At 43.3% G+C, this 22,188-nt stretch overlaps 1 protein-coding gene across 1 annotated transcript in view; it reads right to left on the reverse strand.

Annotated features, from left to right (window-relative positions):
* APPL2 (adaptor protein, phosphotyrosine interacting with PH domain and leucine zipper 2) overlaps window positions 1–22,188 on the reverse strand; it is a 55,888-nt gene that overhangs the window by 26,174 nt on the left and 7,526 nt on the right. Inside the window, exons 2-4 of the mRNA XM_066591452.1 lie at window positions 10,555–10,653; window positions 6,623–6,682; window positions 6,279–6,350 (exon numbers count right to left, since the gene is read on the reverse strand). Coding sequence (XP_066447549.1) covers window positions 6,279–6,350; window positions 6,623–6,682; window positions 10,555–10,653 — 231 coding nt within the window. The remainder of the gene's footprint in view (window positions 1–6,278; window positions 6,351–6,622; window positions 6,683–10,554; window positions 10,654–22,188) is intronic.

The following is a 22,188-nucleotide window of genomic DNA, read 5'->3' on the forward strand; positions in this document are numbered from 1 at the left end:
TCAAGGAAGACCGTATAGTCTTAAAGGAATCTATGTTGTATGCTTTGGCTTCATAGGTGTAAGCAGACAAAACTCCCACTGTGTATATGTGTTGTACCACAATTCCCGTATGAAGGAAAGACACATTTATAGAGGAACTAAAGGAACCCAAGCACGTGCGATTAAAATTAACTTAAATGGCCAATTTTGGTCACTTTGGGCAGCAAAAGCTTGAAAAAGCCCAGCAAACAATCATTCACAATGGCCAACAGCAGACTATAGTTTGCCAAAAATGTGATCTGGCAGGCTAGAAGACATTGTCTGCAGTTGTTGAAAAATAGAAATATATGGCATGACTGGCCAAATTCAATGAATCACTTGCCACTCTTCACAAGCCCAATGTCTTTTTTTTCCTTTTAAACAGTTGACATGTTGCTGGTGGAATCGTTCAAACAAACAATCGCATGTACAACTAGACTGATTAAAGCTTTATGTGCATATGTTAAGTATCTGGCTGAAGGCCCATTTAGACGGGACGTATGTTGGGCAAACGATGCCCGACACTTGTCTCCGCACATACTAGCTCCCGTGCTACTGGACAGGAGCTAGTATCGTTGGCTCACAGCGGGCGGCTGGAGGATATTTCTCTCCTCGCTCTCCCCCGCCCCTCTCCATTGATGTAACATAGCAGCCATTTAGTATTGAATGGCTGCTATTTACACCCAATGATCAGCGATCTGCTCATCGTCTATCGCTTATGCTGCATAAACGATGGATGATGAGCTGATCGTTCAGTGTAAGTAGCAGCCGTTCAGTATTAAATGGCATGCTATGTTACATCAATGGCGAGGGGCGGGGGAGAGCGAGGAGAGAAATCTCCTGCAGCCTTCCCGCCCCCTGTTGGCCGCTCTGTGAGTGAGCAAGCGCTACTAGCTCCCGTGCAACAGCATAGGAGTGAGTGTATGCGTGGGCGAGTGTAGGGCATCGTTTGCCCGACATTCGTCTCATCTCAATGGGCTTTTACTGTCACAATGATTTTACTTATAAGAAAGAATCAAGCAAACTGAGAAAAAGGCAATGCCTTGTTGGACTGCAATTTTCACATTCATTTTCACATTCTCAATGTAGACAGTATAAAAAAATTGATTAAGAAGCACTGCACAATGTGACTGTGAATGTAAAATGGGCTCCACATCTTACATGCAACTTACCAATCCATAATATTGACCACACATACTAGCACAAAGACTCAACTATTGAATTTTTTCCACTTCTGAGTCTTTGACTGTGCAGCCAGGCACTTTAAAAACTCTGAACTACTGCTTAGATCCCCATTACAGTCCATGGTTCCAAACTTACAGAATAATAAAGTTGTAGTTAGAAAGGAGTTAATTTGTCCGGAAAGGATTTTTTGGTATCAAATTGACATTAAATATACTTTACATACATGATTATTGTACATTTTATTCATTGGTGGAATAAGGACTTCATATTTTAGAAGCAGAATTTCAGAAGTATTCAGAATTGTGCAAACACATGTATCTATGCCATGATGTGATAGTTCGTGCTCCTGGGTCTTGTGGTGCTATGCACTTTGAGAAGCACATGTCTGCAGGTGTGAGCCGATTTGTTTAATGTCCAGATATTTATTGCTCTGTTTGGACCGTAGGGGTTATTTCCATGTAGATTGAGGGCAGTTGTTCTGCAGGGTGATAATAGGCGGTCTACTGTGGACACTATATGTATGTTCATGCAGGCAAGGTGAATAAGCCCTGTAATAAACGTGACAATCTACTTTTGCAACTGCTGCTGAAGGCACATACACTTAGAAAACTAGAATACGACTATATTAGCCATAATAGGGAGTTATTTCATGCAGACACCCTCTATGAGCCAAACCACAGAGCAGCACCAGTCCATATATTACATAGTCAGCCATTCACTTGAGACTGGTATGTAATACATTTCTTTTGGCAGCCGCTTTAAAGGGGTTGTCCGTGACTTTGGGGATTTTTTCTGTTGATGACCAATCCTCAGGAATGATGAAGAGACTGCTAAGAAGGGATTTTCTACAAAAAGAGAAGTGTCAGCTTATTCTAAGTCTCAGTGGTCCATGTAAAAACTGCAAGATCACTTCTTACCGGCAGCACGTGCTGTTATCCCCAGACATTGGTAGACTCCACAAACACTCATTACCCGCCAGTGGATACAGGAATTGAATGAGATCATGACAATGGAAACGGTTAATATCCGAGGATTCAGATTTCCCGAAGAAATTTATAGAAATGTGGAGCCCTTGGCTAGAGTTTCAAAACACCTCTGATTTTCAGGCCTTGTTAACCTAACTCCAAGGCAGTGGGGATACCTCACAATATCTCCCAATTCAAACCTCTAATATGTCTATTAATTTCTTTATAAAAAATGTATTTATATTATATATATTATAATATATTTTTATTCCTTTCCCTCCCCCACTCTCGCTCTCTTTATCCGCTTTCTGATAAATTCTACTTCTCAGTTACCAATACTAAACTTATTTATAATTCAATATAGCTATGTTAAAATCTGGAACTAAGATAGTACCTTCTTTTAGCATGTTAACACGGATGCTTAGTAGAGATGAGCGAGCATATTCGATAAGGCAAACTACTCGAGCGAGTAATGCCTTATTCGAGTACCTGCCCGCTCGTCTCTAAAGATTCTGCTGCCGGTGTGGGTGACCGGTGAGTTGCGGCGGTGAGCAGGGGGAAGCGGCGGGGAGAGAGGGAGAGAGAGATCTCCCTCTGTTCCTCCCCGCCGGTCCCCGCCCGACGCCGGCACTACTCGCTCGAGTAGTTTGCCTTATCGAGTATGCTTGCTCATCTCTAATGCTTAGTCATCACTCTAATTATAATAACTACAGTAGAATCGCTCCATAGATCAGGCAATGTGAAAGTTAAAACTGATGTCATAAGTTCTAACGGATCTCCCCGTCCAATAACAATATAATGTAAACATGAACGAATAAAAAGGAGAAATGCATAAAATATTTTTTGAAATGACATAAGAAATGTTAAGGTTACCGTTTTTATACATTTATAAGGTCCTGCGAGACCTTTTTGCTATTGTATATTTTATAATATGCGCAAAACTTTAATAAAAACTGATTCAATATAAAAACTGCAAGATTTTTTTTTCTTTAAATCTATGTTTAACATAAAAATTAAACGTTCCCTTCAAGATGAGTATCCCCATCTCGGTTGCTGACGCCATCATGCCGCTCTCCTCTTGCTGGAGGAGAGTGGTGTCCAAGCTCCAAAACATGACCGGGCTTTACAGAAACAGCCAAGAATGCGGTTACTGTAACACCCATAAAAGTCAATGAGAGTTATATAAACAGCATAGCAGTGAGATGTGCTATTCCGTAACTTCTGAGAATGTTTATACAGTGTAGAAAAGTCAACTGTCTTTGTAAATCCGGCCACCTCGAACAGTCTGGATGTGGAAGAGGACAGGAGGGGGTTGGCTGGGATGGGTTGTGGGAGACAGTCCTCCAGATAGATGTAGGGTCACCTCTGGGACCTGTAATATTGGATATTTATGGTGTATCCTGTAGGTATGCTATCAATGTCTGAGATGGGAATATCTTTTAAGGATAGCCCTATGCCATGGAGCCAGCAACACATACACTACAAGGATAGCCCTATGCCATGGAGCCAGCAACACATACACTACAAGGATAGCCCTATGCCATGGAGCCAGCAACACATACACTACTGCTTAGAATATATTATACAGATATTTTTTTCCCTGTGGATAACCCTTCTTTTGTTCATTTATTTCATTTATGGATTTCCTTTACATCTAACTAGAAACTGTAGCAGGCAAGGTGTGAACTTTTCATTTCCAGCGGAGGTGCAAAAACCATTTTCACATCTACGAGCAATGAATCATTTTGCTGCAAACAATTATTTTCATACAAGTTAGCCTGCAAATCCCAATTATCAACCAAGATGTAACATAAAAGCCTAGGAATAATCTGACAACTGTTATCCTACTACTTCGCTGCAACAAATGGAGCTCCGCATGTTATGGGGCTCATAAACTACAGGGACCTAGGACTATAGTTACAGGGACCTAGGACTATAGTTACAGGGACCTAGGACTATAGTTACAGGGACCTAGGACTATAGTTACAGGGACCTAGGACTATAGTTACAGGGACCTAGGACTATAGTTATAGGGGCCTAGGACTATAGTTATAGGGGCCTAGGACTATAGTTATAGGGACCTAGGACTATAGTTGTATGATTAAAAGGGGTAATAACTTTGAGTCATGTCCGGAGTTGCATTACAGCTTTAAATACTCAGTAGAAGGAACAGAACTGAGTAAAAGTCCCTTTACATGGAACGATCATTCAAAAAACTGTTTAAACGAGTGCACTGCTCAACAGCATTTTTGCATCTGGTGTGCGATATATCAATTCTTATGGATTTTTGGGTGTAGAATCCGAATTTACCTTTAGAAACGATGTATCACGTAAGGTTTTTATGTAATTTAGATTTTTTTTCAATTTTTTTAAAAAAGGTTTTTGTGTTTGTGCTCATGGGGAATTATTTATATAAAAGTAAATCGGTGACTAAGCTAAACTCTTTATTTGAATGTAATACACAGTGGATGAAGTTCTAAAAATGGTCACTAGATGGCAGAACAGTGTAGTTGAGCAGGAAGGTTACTGACATGAGCCTATCTGTCCTGCTGTTTAGTGTTTGTTGTAATCTGCATGAAGCACTTCTCTTCATTCTTACCTCAGCATATCGGTATTTTTTTGAGTTTCATTCACAAGTACATTACCAGAAAAACATTACTGAGTTCTGAGTGTTTTTTTTTTTGTATTTAAAACCAGACAATATTTGTCAGTACTGTATTATTGTCTATGTAATAGTGCTGTGTATCTCAGAAATGTGGCGTGATAGATAGAATCTGATTCTTCCACTGAATTCAGCACCCCAAAATTAGTTGAATCAACCTGTTTCCAAACCAGATACAGAAAAATGTTTTTGATTTGTTGACCAGTGTAATCGCTGTGTGTAAACACAGCTAAGGGTGAGCACCCACTGGCGTTTGCGTTTTCCGCGGGAAAAAAACGCAGCGTTTTCGCCGCGTTTCCCGCGATTTTTCCGCGCGTTTTTCGCGGCGTTTTCGCGGCTTTTCCATTAATTTCCATGGAGAAAAATAAGGACACATATGCAACTGACAGTTCCTATGTTAAAAACGCAAACGCAACGCAAAAAAAACGCCAGTGGGCAGGAACACATGTTATCTCTATGCCTGTGCAGGAAAAACGCAAAACGCAGGTAAAAAAACGCCAGTGGGTGCTCGCCCTAATGATCGAACAATAATGAATTTGCTTATCATTCATTACATGTAAGCATGAAAATCAATTTTGATTCGTTCGCTAATCGTTCTGTTTAAATAGCGATCATTCAGTCATTCTTATTCACTGGTAATGATTTAGCGACTGTAAGAGCAAACTATTTATCTGCCTGTATAAACAGGCTGTCCCAGCAAACAAACGAACTTGGACATCGTCCGCTCGTTTGAGTGATAAATCATTAGGTGAAAAAGCAACCTTAAAGGGGTTGTCCCGCGCCGAAACGGGTTTTTTTTTTTTTTAACCCCCCCCCCCGTTCGGCGCGAGACAACCCCGATGCAGGGGTTAAAAAAACCACCCGCACAGCGCTTACCTGAATCCCGGCGGTCCGGCGTCTTCATACTCACCTGCTGAAGATGGCCGCCGGGATCCTCTGTCTTCATGGACCGCAGGGCTTCTGTGCGGTCCATTGCCGATTCCAGCCTCCTGATTGGCTGGAATCGGCACGTGACGGGGCGGAGCTACACGGAGCTACACGGAGCCCCATTCAGAAAAGAAGAAGACCCGGACTGCGCAAGCGCGGCTAATTTGGCCATCGGAGGGCGAAAATTAGTCGGCACCATGGAGACGAGGACGCCAGCAACGGAGCAGGTAAGTATAAAACTTTTTATAACTTCTGTATGGCTCATAATTAATGCACAATGTACATTACAAAGTGCATTATTATGGCCATGCAGAAGTGTATAGACCCACTTGCTGCCTCGGGACAACCCCTTTAATAGAAGAAGGTTATTAAGTGATGAGAACAAAAATCAAGTGGTGACTTATTAGAGGAATTGCAGCAGCTCTAGCAGTGAGACATTTCTTTGAGCAGATTGTGAAAATTCCTTTTTAAGAATCGTATAAATAATCCAATTTTCTTAGAAAGAATGAAAAAGCACTTACTTCATTTACTACATTTGCAAAATATTGTAGAGTTGATATGACTTCTTCATCTCCTTTCCCCAGGGCAAAATTCTAGAGATAAAAGTAGACAACAAACATACAATTGCTACTACAAGACTTAATGACAAGAAAGAGACGGTCATGGAAAACTGCATACTGATCCATGGTTCTTTGCCTCGTAGGTGTAGGGGTTAACAAAACACTAAGCGTGCCCAACGGGGCAAGAATAGATGTTTATACTGTACATTTAAAGGGGTATTCAAAGTACTGGATTTCAGTCTGTTATCAAAATGACAGAAATGCAGCAAAACCACAAAAATATGAATAACGTATCTGGACAATACCTGCTTTCCATATGCAAAGAGTTGGCCGGACAGCTGCTGGGTAGCCAAACACATTTCATTCTTTAAACAGAAGAGAAATGAACATTTGTAGGAGTGAATACATTCATTTTATAATATGACGTACACTCAAAAGAATTAATGGAACACTTGAACATCACAGTATAGGCCCAAGTCCCTTAAACTTTGGGTATATTGAAGCACTAATGATCATTAATTACTTTCGCAAGCTTTCGTGCAAATTAAATTGACAACAGGTGCCTGGGGGGGTCAACAGCAAGTCAATCCCCAAAAAGTAACAGTTTTGCAGGTGGTGGCCACAGACAATGACTATCTCCTTATCCTTTCTGACTGATTCTACGTTAGTTTTTCGTTTTGCTGGTGTCCTCGTCACCACTGGTAGCATGAGGTGGTACCTGCAGCCCACTCAGGTTGTACAGGTAGTCCTGCTCCTCCAGAATGGCACATCCATATGTGCTGTCGCAACAAGGTTTGCTGTGTCTCTCAGCATAGTCTCAGATCATGGAGCAGATACCAGGACACAGGACATTACACGAGGACAGCTGGACAGATCTGTAGAAGGGTATCAACCCAGCATCAGGACCAGTATCTGCTCCTAAGTGCGAGGATGAACAGGAGGAGCGCTGCCAGAGCCCTACAAAACGAGCTACAGATGAGTGCAGGTTCACACTGAACACGTGACAGACAAAAGAGTCTGGTGATACTGCTGTGAACGTTATGGGACATGTGATTTAACCTCTTCCAGATGTGCACCATACATGTACATTACATGTCGGGTTTCTGTGTATGTAGCAAGCTCTGGAGCTGAGCCTTCTACATACACAGTGGGTGTTGGCCATCTTGGACAGATGACACTCGCCTGCAACAACCGTGGTCAGAGATAATGGCAGTCATGACTCTTGTCCCTTTAAATATTGCTGTCACCTTTTGCAGCAATATTTAAATGCAGCAACTGAGCTTCAAATATCCCAAATGGCCCCCACTGCGATAAGATCATGGGGAGCCATCTGGGCGCCATGATAGGCTGGGGTCTTCTGAAGGCCCCCATGGCTAGAATGAGTGAGCACCTATTAAGACAAGCCTGTAGCTTCTCTTAAAAGAACACTGGTTAAAATGCATTATAATGCAATACTATAGTATTGCATTATGCTGTATAAGTGATTAGATGATTACAAATTCAAGTTCTTTAAGGCCTCATGTCCACGGGGTTAAAATCCACAGCGTTTTTCCCGCACGCAGATCCGTGCCCCACAGAGATGCATTGGACACCTGCAGGTAGGTAAATACCTGTGGATGTCATTTTTCCCTTCAGGCGCGGATCCCCATGTGGGTAAAAATCCGGACATGCTCCATTTTAGTGCGGGTCTCCCGTGGGCTTCTATTGAAGCCTATGGAAGCCGTCCGGATCCGCGGAACACCCATACCAGAATTGAAACTCACCTCTCCGGACGCTGCAGGTCTCCCTTTCTTCCCGGACGGATCTTCTTTCTTCGGCCCGGCGGACGTGCCCGGCGCATGCGCATGGCACGCAGGCGGCGTGCCGAGCACATCCGCAGGGCCGAAGAAAGAAGATCCGGCCGGGAAGGAAGGAAGAACCGCAGCGTCCGGAGAGGTGAGTTTATTCTTATTTTTTGGCTTCATGTCCGCGGGGCAGGAGGGACCCGCTACGGATTCTCCATGAAGAATCCACGGCGGGCCTGATTTTCCCCGTGGACATGAGGTCTAAGGGGACTAAAAAAAACACATAAATTTGGTATCGCTTTACTTGTACTGACCCACAGAATAAAGACAATATGTAATTTTTACTGCATTCTGAATGTTGCAACAGCCTCCCCCCAAAATCGCAACATCACTTTTTTCCCCATTTCTGGCAACTTAGAAATTTTTTAAAGTTTTCGAGTACATTTTATGGAATGTTAAATGGTACACTGGGAAAGCATAACTCTTCACAGAAAAAAAACCAAGCCCTCGTGTAGCTAGGTTGTCTGAAAAAGAAAAAAAGTTATGCTTTTTTGAAAGTGGGGAGAAGAAGAGAAAAATGCAGGAAAAAAAACAGCGGCAGCAGGAAAGGGTTAAATATTTCCTTACTTTTTTCAAGCCAAATGTTTGAGCAGTATATTATATTGTAATTAAAAGGAAGAGACAAAATTGCCTTTGATATTAATATTATGTAGAAAATGTAGAAAAAGTGAGAAAATGCCGAGTGAAATCAGGAGGCACAATATCTTCAGCACAAAATCAGAAGGTAATTGCTTCGCCCGTTTCATCAACATTCCAACCTTTCAAAGCCTGAACAGAAAACCTTTTTGGCCTGTATGCCTTCAGAAATCTTTCAGAACTGAATCAATGTTCCAAGTTGTATTTCACAGACATATAACAGGATTTCCATGAATGTGCAGTGCACTATAATGACACATTGTGTGTATTTCTGCCAACCACACATCTCACCTTCATCAGATTATGACCATTATAGCACTTCGTATTATATGTGAGAAACTCCATTATAGAGGCTTCCATACAGAAGATATGAAAGAACTGCATCCCTGAATGTCCTCCTATTATTAACTGCGCATACCTGTAATTATACTAATAGTAAACAGGATGTGTCCCATTTCTTGTTCTACAAACACCTAGCATTGTCTGCTGTGTTAGCACATATTAATATATTCTCCAACCTCTCAACACAGACAGCAAAAACTTACTATGTTCCTTTTAAAGCCAGAATTCCCGTGTAAAAGGGGCTTAACGCCTTCGTGATCAGTATATTGGGAGCATAAATGGGTTGTCCGAGATTTATTTTTGTGTGACGGTGCCTTTATGCTCACCTCTTCCAGGTTTGTCTGTGTCTAGTCTGTGCTTAGAAGCCGCAGGCAGCCAATGTACGGGATCCTACAGGCTGCAGCAGCCATTCAAGGACCTCAGAACTTGACCACCGAGGTATGTCACATGGGAGCCCAGAGCTGCTGCCACGGGAGATGCAGCGATCCAGGAGGGGTGAGTATAAGATTGATTTTTTTGGCATGGCGAACTTCAATTTAAAATAAAAAAATTCTCTCGGACAACCTCTTTAATCTTTGGCTGGGTGTATATATATTTTATGTGTCTTGCCAGTTATTGTTACCGTGTTTCCCCGAAAATAAGACAGTGTCTTATATTAATTTTTGTTCAAAAAGGTTTAACTTTTTTACATGTATAGCTGCCTGGACACTATTTAAATTGACTTTTTTAATTACTGTTAGCAGGGCTTAATTTTGGAGTAGGGCTTATATTTCAAGCATCCTCAAAAAGCCTGAAAAATCATTCTGCATCCTCAAAAATTCTGGAAAATCATGCTATGTCTTATTTTCAGGGAAACAGGGTATGTCTGAGCCGAACCCAACTGATGACATTCTTTTGGATTTTGTGCATCAATCTAGCATCCATAGCCTGACAAAAATTGCTGCATACTACATTTTTCTGTCTGATGCAGGGAGACAGCCAACGTCAAAACTGATGTTCTGGGTGCCATGACTGATCACACAGAAAACAATTGGATCAGTTCTGTCATCAGATTCCCCACAGCGTTTCACTAACATGCTGGAGGAAACCAAAAAATATACCTGATGCAGGGATACATGGGAATCTCGCCTTGCTTTTTTGTTTTATGCCACAGTGTAACACTGACAGACAACCTACCATGCAAACGCCTTTGGCGCATCTTGGGGGCACCTGTCAGACGCCCACTGTCATGGAAATCCATCAGCCCCATGAAATCATGTGATGGGCCAAGAGAGAAAGTAAGTTTACAAGCGGTACACAATAAGGTGATGTTCCTGTGATGTCACATCCTGCACGCCTGGAAATGTAGTTTAAAAGTAATGTTGACAAAAAAAAAACAGAAATCATTTTGCAGATTTATTTTCTCGGTGACTCACCTGGGCCCCGTAAACTCTCTGCATAGTCTGAAGCAGCTGATTGGTGTACTCTGTAAGAGTGCCGGCATCTTCCTCAAAAACACTCAACAGGGAGCGGGTCTAACAAAATAACCAAAACATTTTACAAAATTGCATAATTGATCAATTTTAAAACATATATAAAAGTCATTTTTGTAACTCAGAATCAAATAAATGCAAAATGTAGTCAATATTTAAAGGCCCATTTACACGGAGCGATGATCGCTCGGGAATCGCTCAAACGATAGTTTGAGTGACAATTTTGAGCGATCATCTTTGTATAACTCTAAGTAGCTAATTAGCTGCTTAAGAGTTATGCAGGTGGAGCGGGATAGGGCCGCGATAGCTCGCAGAACAATGCAGCCGTTTTGTATATTCAAACAGCTGCATTGTTCTCGGCACTTTCAGCTGGTGTCCCGCTGAGAACTGTCAGCGGGATTACAGCTGAAAGAATGACATCAGCGTGCAGCGCTGATAAGGCACATCGCTAATTTCTAGCTGGCTAAAAATGAGCGATGAACGAACAGTGCACAATGGCTGTGCGCTTAGATGCAACGATTATCGCTAAAAGACGTCTTTTGAGCGAATTTTGAACGATAATCGTTGTGTCTAAATGGGTCTTTAGTCATTTATTTAAACATTAAGTGGATTATCTGTTGTGAAAGAAAACTTTGTTAATGAGATTCACAGGGCAGGAAACAAAAATCTAAGAAAACTTACTGTAGGATTATAGTTTGACATGGTAATTTACAATGGTGGAAATGGCAAATTAAAACTCCGCTTTCCTGGTGACTACAAACATACTGTAGGTAGTGACAATGGATATTAAACCTAATTTTGATGCAGGACAAGATCTATTCATTAAAACAGGTCAATGTACACAATGTTTTCTCACCAGCCTAACACTGTGATGACGAAAAGGAATACTCTATCTTAAGCAAAAAAAGAAAAAAAAACATTTCAATAAAGTTTGTCACATTTGAATAGTTTGAAGAATGGTAGTGGTAACCTCTGTGGTTCTCCACAGTTGTGAAAAAAATGAATCACAACAAAACTGAATACACATTCATATATATCGTATATGACCATATTAAACAGACAGAAAAGTCTCACCATTTACATTTTAAATATTTACAATTCTTTTTTGTGCTCTTCAGACAAACGTTAAAAAAAACCACACACACTATCACTTAACACCAATGACCTGTCGCTGGGAAAGGCCATTGAAAAAAGTGTGAGAACACAAAGAATTAGCCATTTCCTTCCGCTCTCACAAACCACACATCAGACCTGTCTGACTATAAAGAAGCAAATGCAGCAGCAGGCGCCCTCCCAAACTGCTAAACTGGCCCCATCCAAATAGATGTCTGTCAGCTAAAGATGGAAAGATCGGGATGAGAGTTAAGGCCCATTTACACGGCCCGATGATCGCTCAAGCGACAGTTTGAGTGACAGCTTCTATCGATCATTTTGCATAAACTATTAAGTAGCTACTCAGCTACTTAAGAGCAATTAAGTGTGCAAATGAAGCCTTCCCTGAATGCAGTTAATAGCCCAAGGCTCTTATCTGCGCTCAGATCCTTTGTTCTCCATGGGGAAAAAATGTTATCAGCACTCCCCGTGGAGAACTGCTGATAAGGCTGAATGACGATTTTTAGGCTGGACTGAATTTAACGATCAGCTAGCAGTGCCCGAAAAGTGCACAATGGGCGCACATTTAGACGCAACGATTATCGCCAGAACGATCATCGCTCTGTGTAAATGGGCCTTAAAGGGGTTGTCCCGCGGCAGCAAGTGGGTCTATACACTTCTGTATGGCCATATTAATGCACTTTGTAATGTACATTGTGCATTAATTATGAGCCATACAGAAGTTATCAAAAGTTTTTTACTTACCTGCTCCGTTGCTGGCGTCCTCGTCTCCATGGTGCCGACTAATTTTCGGCCTCCGATGGCCAAATTAGCCGCGCTTGCGCAGTCCGGGTCTTCTGCTGTCTTCAATGGGGCCGCTCGTGCAGAATGCCGGCTCTGTGTAGCTCCGCCCCGTCACGTGCCGATTCCAGCCAATCAGGAGGCTGGAATCGGCAATGGACCGCACAGAAGAGCTGCGGTCCACGGAGGAAGCAGACCCCGGCGGCCATCTTCAGCAGGTGAGTATGAAGACGCCGGACCGCCGGGATTCAGGTAAGCACTCTCCGGTTTGTTTTTTTAACCCCTGCATCGGGGTTGTCTCGCGCCGAACGGGGGGGGTTAAAAAAAAAAGAAAAAACCCGTTTCGGCGCGGGACAACCCCTTTAAGGCTACATTCACACGAGCGAGAATCTCGCGTGAGTTTTGTTAGAGATGCACAAAACTTGCATGAATTGGAACTTCATTATTTTGAATGGAGTTATTCACATGAGCGATTTGTTTCCCTCACAGCGATGCTACGAGATTAAAAAAATCGCTGCATGTCCTATTTTTTTAAATTTCTTTATTTGTTTTTCGATTGATCAATGACATACAAGAACATTTGCATAGTAATAACGAATTGCATCATTTTACATATAGATCACGCAGGATCATTCACATGGAAAGGAACATCTTACTTGAACAAACGTCAATGATAATAATTCCTACAATATTTTCCTGCCATCAACTTTTAGTTTTTTAATTTAGTTTCTACATTCTTTTTTTTGGGGAGGGGGAATGGGAACAGTAGCATCCTGTCCTTTCTATTAAGAGGCAGTTTCAGAACAGTCTTAACTCATAATGCCCTTGACCCGCTCTTGGGCGTCCGGTGAGAGGGAAGGGGGTAGGGTGGTATGGATGAAGGAAGGGGGTAGGGGGTATGGATAACATAGGGTTGGGAAGAGGGTAAGTGAAGTAAATACGTCTACTACAATAGACAGACCAGGAGCCGTTTTTCCTTATGGTTGGGGTTCCCTATCCCTTGCTTACTCTCCACTCACCGTTAGCCTGCCCAGCATTCCCCCATGTCCTATTTTTAGTGTTCTCTTGGAATGCCTAGCCCATTTTTTTTCAATAAGGCCTTTAAAACATGGCATGCACTTATATGCTGTGCGATGTGCATGCGAGTCCGAAGGGATGCTTTCCATTGAAAACAAAGTCCCACTGCAAAGTCCGCTGAAGCGCATTAAATACGTGCCTGAGGATCGCAACTGCATAGACGCAATGCGAGGCGTTTTGAGTGAAAAACGCCTCACATCTGCGTGTACAACGCACATTAGCAAGCTCGACACCTTGCTTGTCCTTGTAGCTTAATGTGATTGCAGTCTAACCTGTTTTACAGCCATGCAGAAAATGTTGCTTAGGGATAAACACTGTGAGGCTACTTACACACGGGCGATCGGAATATCAGGCCGAGAAGCCCGGCCCAATATCGCGCTCTCCAACGTGTTTTTACGCAGATGCGAGGCACTCCTCTGGCGAAAAGGTCTCCAATCACTTCTGTGCAGTAGTGGCTTTTAGGCGCATGGGAGATATTTTAATGGGAGACACTTGCCGATCCTCTGTTTTCAATGGGAAACCTCACATCGCACTCGCGTGCACATCACATGGCATACGATGCGTTTTACTGTCTCATTGAAAACGATGGGCGATGCGTTGCAAGGAACACGAAAAGATAGGGCATGCTGCAATTAGGAAAACATTGCTATATATGACTCCTTTTAAAAGAATGGGGTTCATATTCGCACAAATTTTATGCCTCTTACAACGCACCAAACTCCTGCGAGATTCTCAGCCATGTGAAACCAGCCTGAGGAAGAGTTCCCTTATGCCAACTTCTGCACATTACATTTCAGGTTTAGTGTTTCTTTAAGAACTAGCAATTAGCTGTATATCAATGTGACAGCCATGGAATGTAAGCTTAACTGCTTAAAAATGGTGGTCCCATTATGATGACCCTAATCCATATACTCCACTAGCCTTGTGCAGTTTGATTCCATTGTTCGGTTTCATCCCAGGAGCCCAACTAGGGGCGTAACTATAGAGGATGCAGGGGATGCGGTTGCACCCAGGCCCAGGAACCATAGGGGGCCCATAAGGCCTCTCTTCTCCATATAGGGAGCCCAGTACTATGAATAAAGCATTATAGAAGCTTCAAGTTATGTCTGTGTGCAACATGGTTTAGGTATGGGTACAGATACAGATAGAGGGTGGGGCCCAGCTCACGCTTAGCATCAGGCCCCCTGAGCCTTTAGTTACGCCCCTGAGCCCAACAACAACAAAACCAGAAGTGCAGAATCCAGCACATACCGTACCCAAAGGCACCAAACACAACTCATTGACTATGATGGGTTTTGTCCAGCTGCTGTTATATACTCCGATATGTTTGCATAGTACTATTTCAAAGACGTGAACAAACTCTAAAGCAGCACAAAGGAAAATCAGAGTTTCTTCTGAAATAATGGTTTGTATAAATGTGCACTTAGAAGTAAAGTAGATTTTCTTTTTTACTGTAAAAAAGAGAAAGTCTTTTAAATTAGACTGGAAAGTTCCCAATTTGGCTAGAACTACCTTCAAAGACAGCGGTTCCATCACATGATTCAACACCACTGGAATATTAGTCATCAAAACAAGTGAATCATTTTAAAGTTATCCCTAATAAAAAAAAGCTGCTTTACAGATATTTTCAAAAAAATGTTTTGAAGCTCAAAAAGTTTCTTCCTCTAAAGAAACCCCCCCTAAGGATGAAATTCTGTAGAGCAGTGAAGGGCATGCATCACTTACATACTGGGTGAGGCAAAAGTCTGGACACACTCGTTTAACTGGTGTAATAATGGGAAATTGATATCCAATTTGTGAGAGAATTCATTGGGAGGGAGGCAGCTTTTTTTTGTGGGGGGGGGGGGGGTATTTTCGACAGCCATTTTGAACACCACCATACTGAATTCAGCTTAGGTTTTTCAAATGAAAAGGGGGTCATGTACTGTATCAATCTGGCTTTAAATTTACTCAGAAACATACTAAGTGTCAGTTTTATGCTATATTTACTTGTTTAAGAGACCAGATGACAGGCGTGGCGGCGGAGTAGGTGCTCTTCTCTCCCCGAAATGCACCTACCAGGTCATCCCCCCCCTGTACCCTCACTCACTTTTCCATCATTTGAAGTACATATGCTACGGCTTTTCCGCCCGCTGTCCATGCGACTAGCAGTTATCTATCGCCCCCCAGGTGCTGCTCGCCTGTTTTTGGACCACTTTGCTGCCTGGCTCCCCCACTTCCTATCCTGTGAAATTCCAACCCTCATCTTAGGTGATTTTAACATCCCCACCAATTACCCCAACTCCCCATCTGCCTCTCAGCTTCTTTCACTCACCTCCTCCCTTGGTCTCTCTCAACTCACAGCCTCTCCCACTCACAGGGATGGCAATACTCTGGATCTGGTCTTCCTCTGGCTCTGCTCTGCTGCCAACTTCACTAACTCCCCTCTCCCGCTCTCGGATCATAACCTCCTCTCTTTCTCTGTCACGCTCCCTAACATCTCTCCAGACCCACCTACCTACAGTACCTACAGGAACCTTAAGGCCATTCACACCCAGAACTTTGCTGAATCCCTACAGTCCTCTCTGTCCCCCATCTCGCTCCTCACCTGCCCCAACCTGTCTGCCGCTCACTACAACACCGCTCTCAAACATGCCCTGGATGAAGCGGCGCCCCCCAGGACCCGAGCCATCCTATGTAGACCACGGCAACCCTGGCTCACGCCTCAAACGCGCTTCATCCGGGGGTGCTCTAGAAGTGCTGAACGGCTGTGGAGGAAATCGCAAACGTCCTCCACTACAAATTCATGCTTAGAACCTACAACCTTGCCCTCCACCATGCCAAACAAGTCTATTTCACCTCTCTAGGCTCCTCACTATCCCACAACCCTAAACGGCTCTTTGATACTTTTCACTCCCCTCTCAGCCCTAAACCACAGCCCCCGGTGACGGATCTCAGTGCCGAAGAGCTGGCTGCTTACTTCAAAAACAAAATTGATGACATCCGTCAGGAAATAACTTCCCAACCCCAAACTAGCCCTGACCCTAGTCTTGTCAGCACTGCATCTAGCTCCTGCTCACTGTCTGTACTCAGACCAGCGACAGAGGAAGAAGTCTCCAAATTGCTCTTCTCTGCTCGCCCCACCACCTGCGCTAGCGACCCCCTCCCCTCACACCTCCTCCGTTCCTTCTCCCCAGTGGTCATCTCCCATCTCACCACTATATTCAACCTCTCTCTGACCTCTGGCATCTTTCCCTCTTCTTTCAAACACGCCATCATATCCCCACTGCTTAAGAAGCCGACTCTGGACGCGACTGATGCTGCCAACTACCGACCCATCTCAAACCTCCCCTTCATCTCCAAACTACTAGAACGGCTGGTTTACTCCCGCCTTGTAAGCTACCTATCAGAGCACTCTCTCCTAGACCCCCTACAGTCTGGCTTTCGACCTCAACACTCGACAGAAACTGCCCTTACAAGGGTATCCAATGACCTACAGACAGCCAAATCGAGGGGCCATTACTCCCTACTGATCCTCCTTGACTTCTCCGCAGCATTTGACACTGTTGACCACAAACTCCTCCTCAGTATGCTATGCTCCATAGGCCTAAAGGATACTGCCCTCTGCTGGTTCTCTTTCTACCTATCTGACCGCTCTTTCAGTGTCTCCTTTGCTGGCTCTACCTCCCCTCCTCTTCCCCTTGATGTTGGGTTCCCCCAGGGCTCTGTCCTCGGCCCCCTTCTTTTTTCTATCTACACAGCCCCTATTGGACAAACCATCAGGAGATTTGGCCTCCAATACCACCTGTACGCTGATGACATCCAGCTATACACCTCTTCCCGTGACATCTCTGCACCTTTACTCCAAAACATCACTAACTGTCTGTCCGCTGTCTCTAACACCATGTCCTCTCTCTACCTAAAACTAAACCTCTCTAAAACTGACTTACTGGTATTTCTGCTCTCTACTAACCGACCTCCTCCTGACATCTCCATCTCAGTGTGTGGCGCCACCATAACTCCTAGACAACATGCCCGCTGCCTTGGAGTCATATTTGATTCTGATCTCTCTTTTACCCCCTACATCCAATCTCTGGCCCGAACATGTCAGCTGCACCTCAAGAACATCGCAAGAATCCGCTCTTTTCTCACTGTGGACACGCTAAAAACGCTTACTGTTGCCCTCATCCACTCCCGGCTCGATTATTGCAACTCGTTGCTGATCGGCCTCCCCTGCACCAGACTCTACCCTCTCCAATCCATCCTGAATGCGGCAGCCAGGCTCATCTTCCTGTCCAGCCGCTACTCGGACGCCTCTGCCCTGTGTCCGTCACTGCACTGGCTGCCCGTTAAATACAGAATTCAATTTAAACTTGCCACCTTCATCCACAAAGCCCTCCACAGTGCAGCGCCCCCCTATATCGCCTCCCTCATCTCAATCATCAACCAGCCCAGGCTCTCCGCTCTGCTAACGAAACCAGATTGAGCGCCCCTTTAATTCGAACTTCTCATTCCCGCCTCCAAGACTTCTCCAGAGCAGCACCGGTCTTCTGGAACGCACTACCAAAGGCTACCCGAGCAATCCAGGACTCGCAGAACTTCAGGCGTGCTCTAAAAACACGCCTCTTCAGGGAGGCATACCGAATTCCCTAAACAAACCCCTCTGTACTCCGCCTGATAACATGCTCCCTGACCTACTGACTACAATCCCTGCTAGCCATCATAAACCGCTCCTGCAGTCATACTGTTTCTGCCGTCACACGGCTAAATGTCTGACCATTGTCTATGTGTATATCACCCCTCACTCTCCACCTCGCCATACAGTGCACATCTCCAGCCCCTTTACCTTCTGTATCATCCAATTACTTGTAGTATGTAAGCTCGTTGGAGCAGGACCCTCACCCCTATTGTTTCCATCAATTGATTACTATGTAACCGTGGTTCTGTAATTTTTGTACTTTTGTCTTTCTGTATCCCCCCTGTCTATGTAAGCACTGCGGAATATGTTGGCGCTATACAAATAAAGTTTATTATTATTATTAAACACTTTGCTGTTGCTGGATGTGCAGTTTCCTGGGCACTGGTTTGGACATAGAGGTCCTGTAGAATGGCCACAAAGGTCGCCAAACTTAACACCTTTGGACTTTTACCTCTGGAGCCATTTAAAGTCCCTTGTGAATGTGCAAAAAATACACAATTTGGTTCACCTAGAATGCTGAATTCTACAGTGCTGTGAAGAAATATCACCTGCAGTCCTTCAGCAAGTTCACGAAGACAGGATGAAACATTTAACCATGTGCATCCTGCAGAATTTGTGGCACATCGAACACATCATGTGAAGCACTTAGTGAAACTCTGCCCTCACATAACTCCTAAACAAGTAAAAATAGGGCAAAACTGACACTTCTAATGTGTTTCTGAGTAAATTCTAGCCAAAACTGATATATCACATGACCCCTTTCCCATTTGAAAAACCTAAGCTGAATTCAATATGACGGAGTTAAAAACACCTCCTCCAGCAAAAAAATGCAGCCTCCCTCTAAATACTTTCACACATTGGAAGTCAATTTCCGTATTAAGTCAACATTCAAACTTGTGTATCCAGACTCTTGCCTTACCGTGTGTGTGTATATATATGTGTATATATATATATATATATATATATATACACACTACCGTTCAAAAGTTTGGGGTCACCCAAACAATTTTGTGTTTTCCATGAAAAGTCACACTTATTCACCACCATGCGTTGTGAAATGAATAGAAAATAGAGTCAAGACATGGACAAGGTTAGAAATAATGATTTGTATTTGAAATAACATTGTTTTTACATCAAACTTTGCTTTCGTCAAAGAATCCTCCTTTTGCAGCAATTACAGCATTGCACACCTTTGACATTCTAGCTGTTAATTTGTTGAGGTAAGCTTGTGAAATTGCACCCCACGCTTCTAGAAGCATCTCCCACAAGTTGGATTGGTTGGATGGGCACTTCTGGCGTACCATACGGTCAAGCTGCTCCCACAACAGCTCAATGGGGTTCAGATCTGGTGACTGCGCTGGCCACTCCATTACCGATAGAATACCAGCTGCCTGCTTCTGCTGTAAATAGTTCTTGCACAATTTGGAGGTGTGTTTAGGGTCATTGTCCTGTTGTAGGATGAAATTGGTTCCAATCAAGCGCTGTCCACTGGGTATGGCATGGCGTTGCAAAATGGAGTGATAGCCTTCCTTATTCAGAATCCCTTTTACCCTGTACAAATCTCCCACCTTACCAGCACCAAAGCAACCCCAGACCATCACATTACCTCCACCATGCTTAACAGATGGCGTCAGGCATTCTTCCAGCATCTTTTCATTTGTTCTGCGTCTCACAAACGTTCTTCTTTGTGATCCAAACACCTCAAACTTGGATTCATCCGTCCACAACACTTTTTTCCAGTCTTCCTCTGTCCAATGTCTGTGTTCTTTTGCCCATCTTAATCTTTTTCTTTTATTGGCCAGTCTCAGATATGGCTTTTTCTTTGCCACTCTGCCCTGAAGCCCAAAATCCCGCAGCCGCCTCTTCACTGTAGATGTTGACACTGGTGTTTTGCGGGTACTATTTAATGAAGATGCCAGTTGGGTACCTGTGAGGCGTCTGTTTCTCAAACTAGAGACTCTAATGTGCTTATCTTCTTGCTTAGTTGTGCAACGCGGTTTCCCACTTCTTTTTCTACTCTGGTTAGAGCCTGTTTGTGCTGTCCTCTGAAGGGAGTAGTACACACCGTTGTGGGAAATCTTCAATTTCTTAGCAATTTCTCGCATGGAATAGCTTTCATTTCTAAGAACAAGAATAGACTGTCGAGTTTCAGATGAAAGTTCTCTTTTTCTGGCCATTTTGAGCGTTTAATTGACCCCACAAATGTGATGCTCCAGAAACTCAATCTGCTCACAGGAAGGTCAGTTTTGTAGCTTCTGTAACGAGCTAGACTGTTTTCAGATGTGTGAACATGATTGCACAAGGGTTTTCTAATCATCAATTAGCCTTCTGAGCCAATGAGCAAACACATTGTGCCATTAGAACACTGGAGTGATAGTTGCTGGAAATGGGCCTCTATACACCTTTGTAGATATTGCACAAAAAACCAGACATTTGCAGCTAGAATAGTCATTTACCACATTAGCAATGTATAGAGTGCATTTGTTTAAAGTTAGGACTAGTTTAAAGTTATCTTCATTGAAAAGTACAGTGCTTTTCCTTCAAAAATAAGGACATTTCAATGTGACCCCAAACTTTTGAACGGTAGTGTATATATATATATATATATAGTAAATGCACACAGGCAGGCAGGATTTCCCACTGAATTTCCACCCATGCACGCTGCCATAGGATTGCATTAGATAATGCCATCCTATACAGTCAGCCCCGATTTGACTGTGTGAAAACTCGCGCGGTAAACAAATTGAGGCAGGTCCTATTTTTGTGCGAGCTTCACAGAGGCCCGGACAGGAACATCACGGCTGACGCACCAGCCAAAACATCGCAGTGCAGAGGGAGAAGATGCCGGACGGGTGAGTATAAGGTGAATGCCGGGGCACGAGTTGCATCCCGCTGCGAGAATTCTCACCTGTCCGCCGCTGCCGAGGCTCAGGCGTGCCTAGATGCCGCTTGTTCTCCCTGCATTTTTAATCCACGCCTGCTGAAAAGCTTCAGAGCAGTGCAGAGAGAACAAGTGGGGGCTAGACACAACTGAGCCCCAGAAGACAGGTGAGTGTATATATTTTTATTTTTTACTACAGCTAGGGATGATTTTCAGGGAATGGCTTAAATTTAAAGCCCTTCCCGAAAAATCACTGCATGGGTGCCGATATCCTATTGCTTTCCATGGGGCATTGCCATCCCTATTGAAATCAATGGGAGAGCTTTGCGATTTGGAACGGATTAATGGCTTTTCCATTCATTTCAATGGGGAAAATTCATTTGACTTACGAGTGTTTTGGGTTAAGAGCTCCGTCACGGAACAAATTAAACTCTTAACCCAAAGCACCACAGTGTGTGTGTGTATATATATATATATATATATTTTAACACACATACATACACACATTTATTTAAATACCAGACTGTGTACTACGATTGGCATTCTCTAAGCTGTTTGTGATGTCTCAGAGGGACCTATTTGCTATGTTTTCTTTTTCTGAAAAATGTATAAAAACTTTAAATAAAGAATTTATTTAAAAAAATACCAAACTGTGAACCATATTTCTTTTTTGTAATCTAGTTTAATTTTGTGATTGTAGATTTTTAATTATTCTTTTGCCTTTACATGACTATGATGGCTGCCATCTTGCCTTTGCTGATGACATTTGCATTACAGCAGCTTCATGGGCCACTCACACAGCACGCCAGTTCCCCAACGGCCCCCCATACTGTGAGGGTCTCAGTGCATAGAGCTGACATACATTATGTCACAACATGTACAGTATGTCACCACTTGGCGTGCTTGACAGGAGGAAGAAAGATAGACGTAATCCATTTTATTGCATCAACGCGTTTCAATTCCACACAGGCGCGATCATCTGGCAGGTTATTGTCCAGGACAAATAATATTAATATTATATGTTAATACTTGTCATTTTTGTCCCATA

The sequence above is a fragment of the Eleutherodactylus coqui genome, chromosome 2, assembly GCF_035609145.1.
Source record: "Eleutherodactylus coqui strain aEleCoq1 chromosome 2, aEleCoq1.hap1, whole genome shotgun sequence".
Lineage (NCBI taxonomy): Eukaryota > Metazoa > Chordata > Amphibia > Anura > Eleutherodactylidae > Eleutherodactylus > Eleutherodactylus coqui.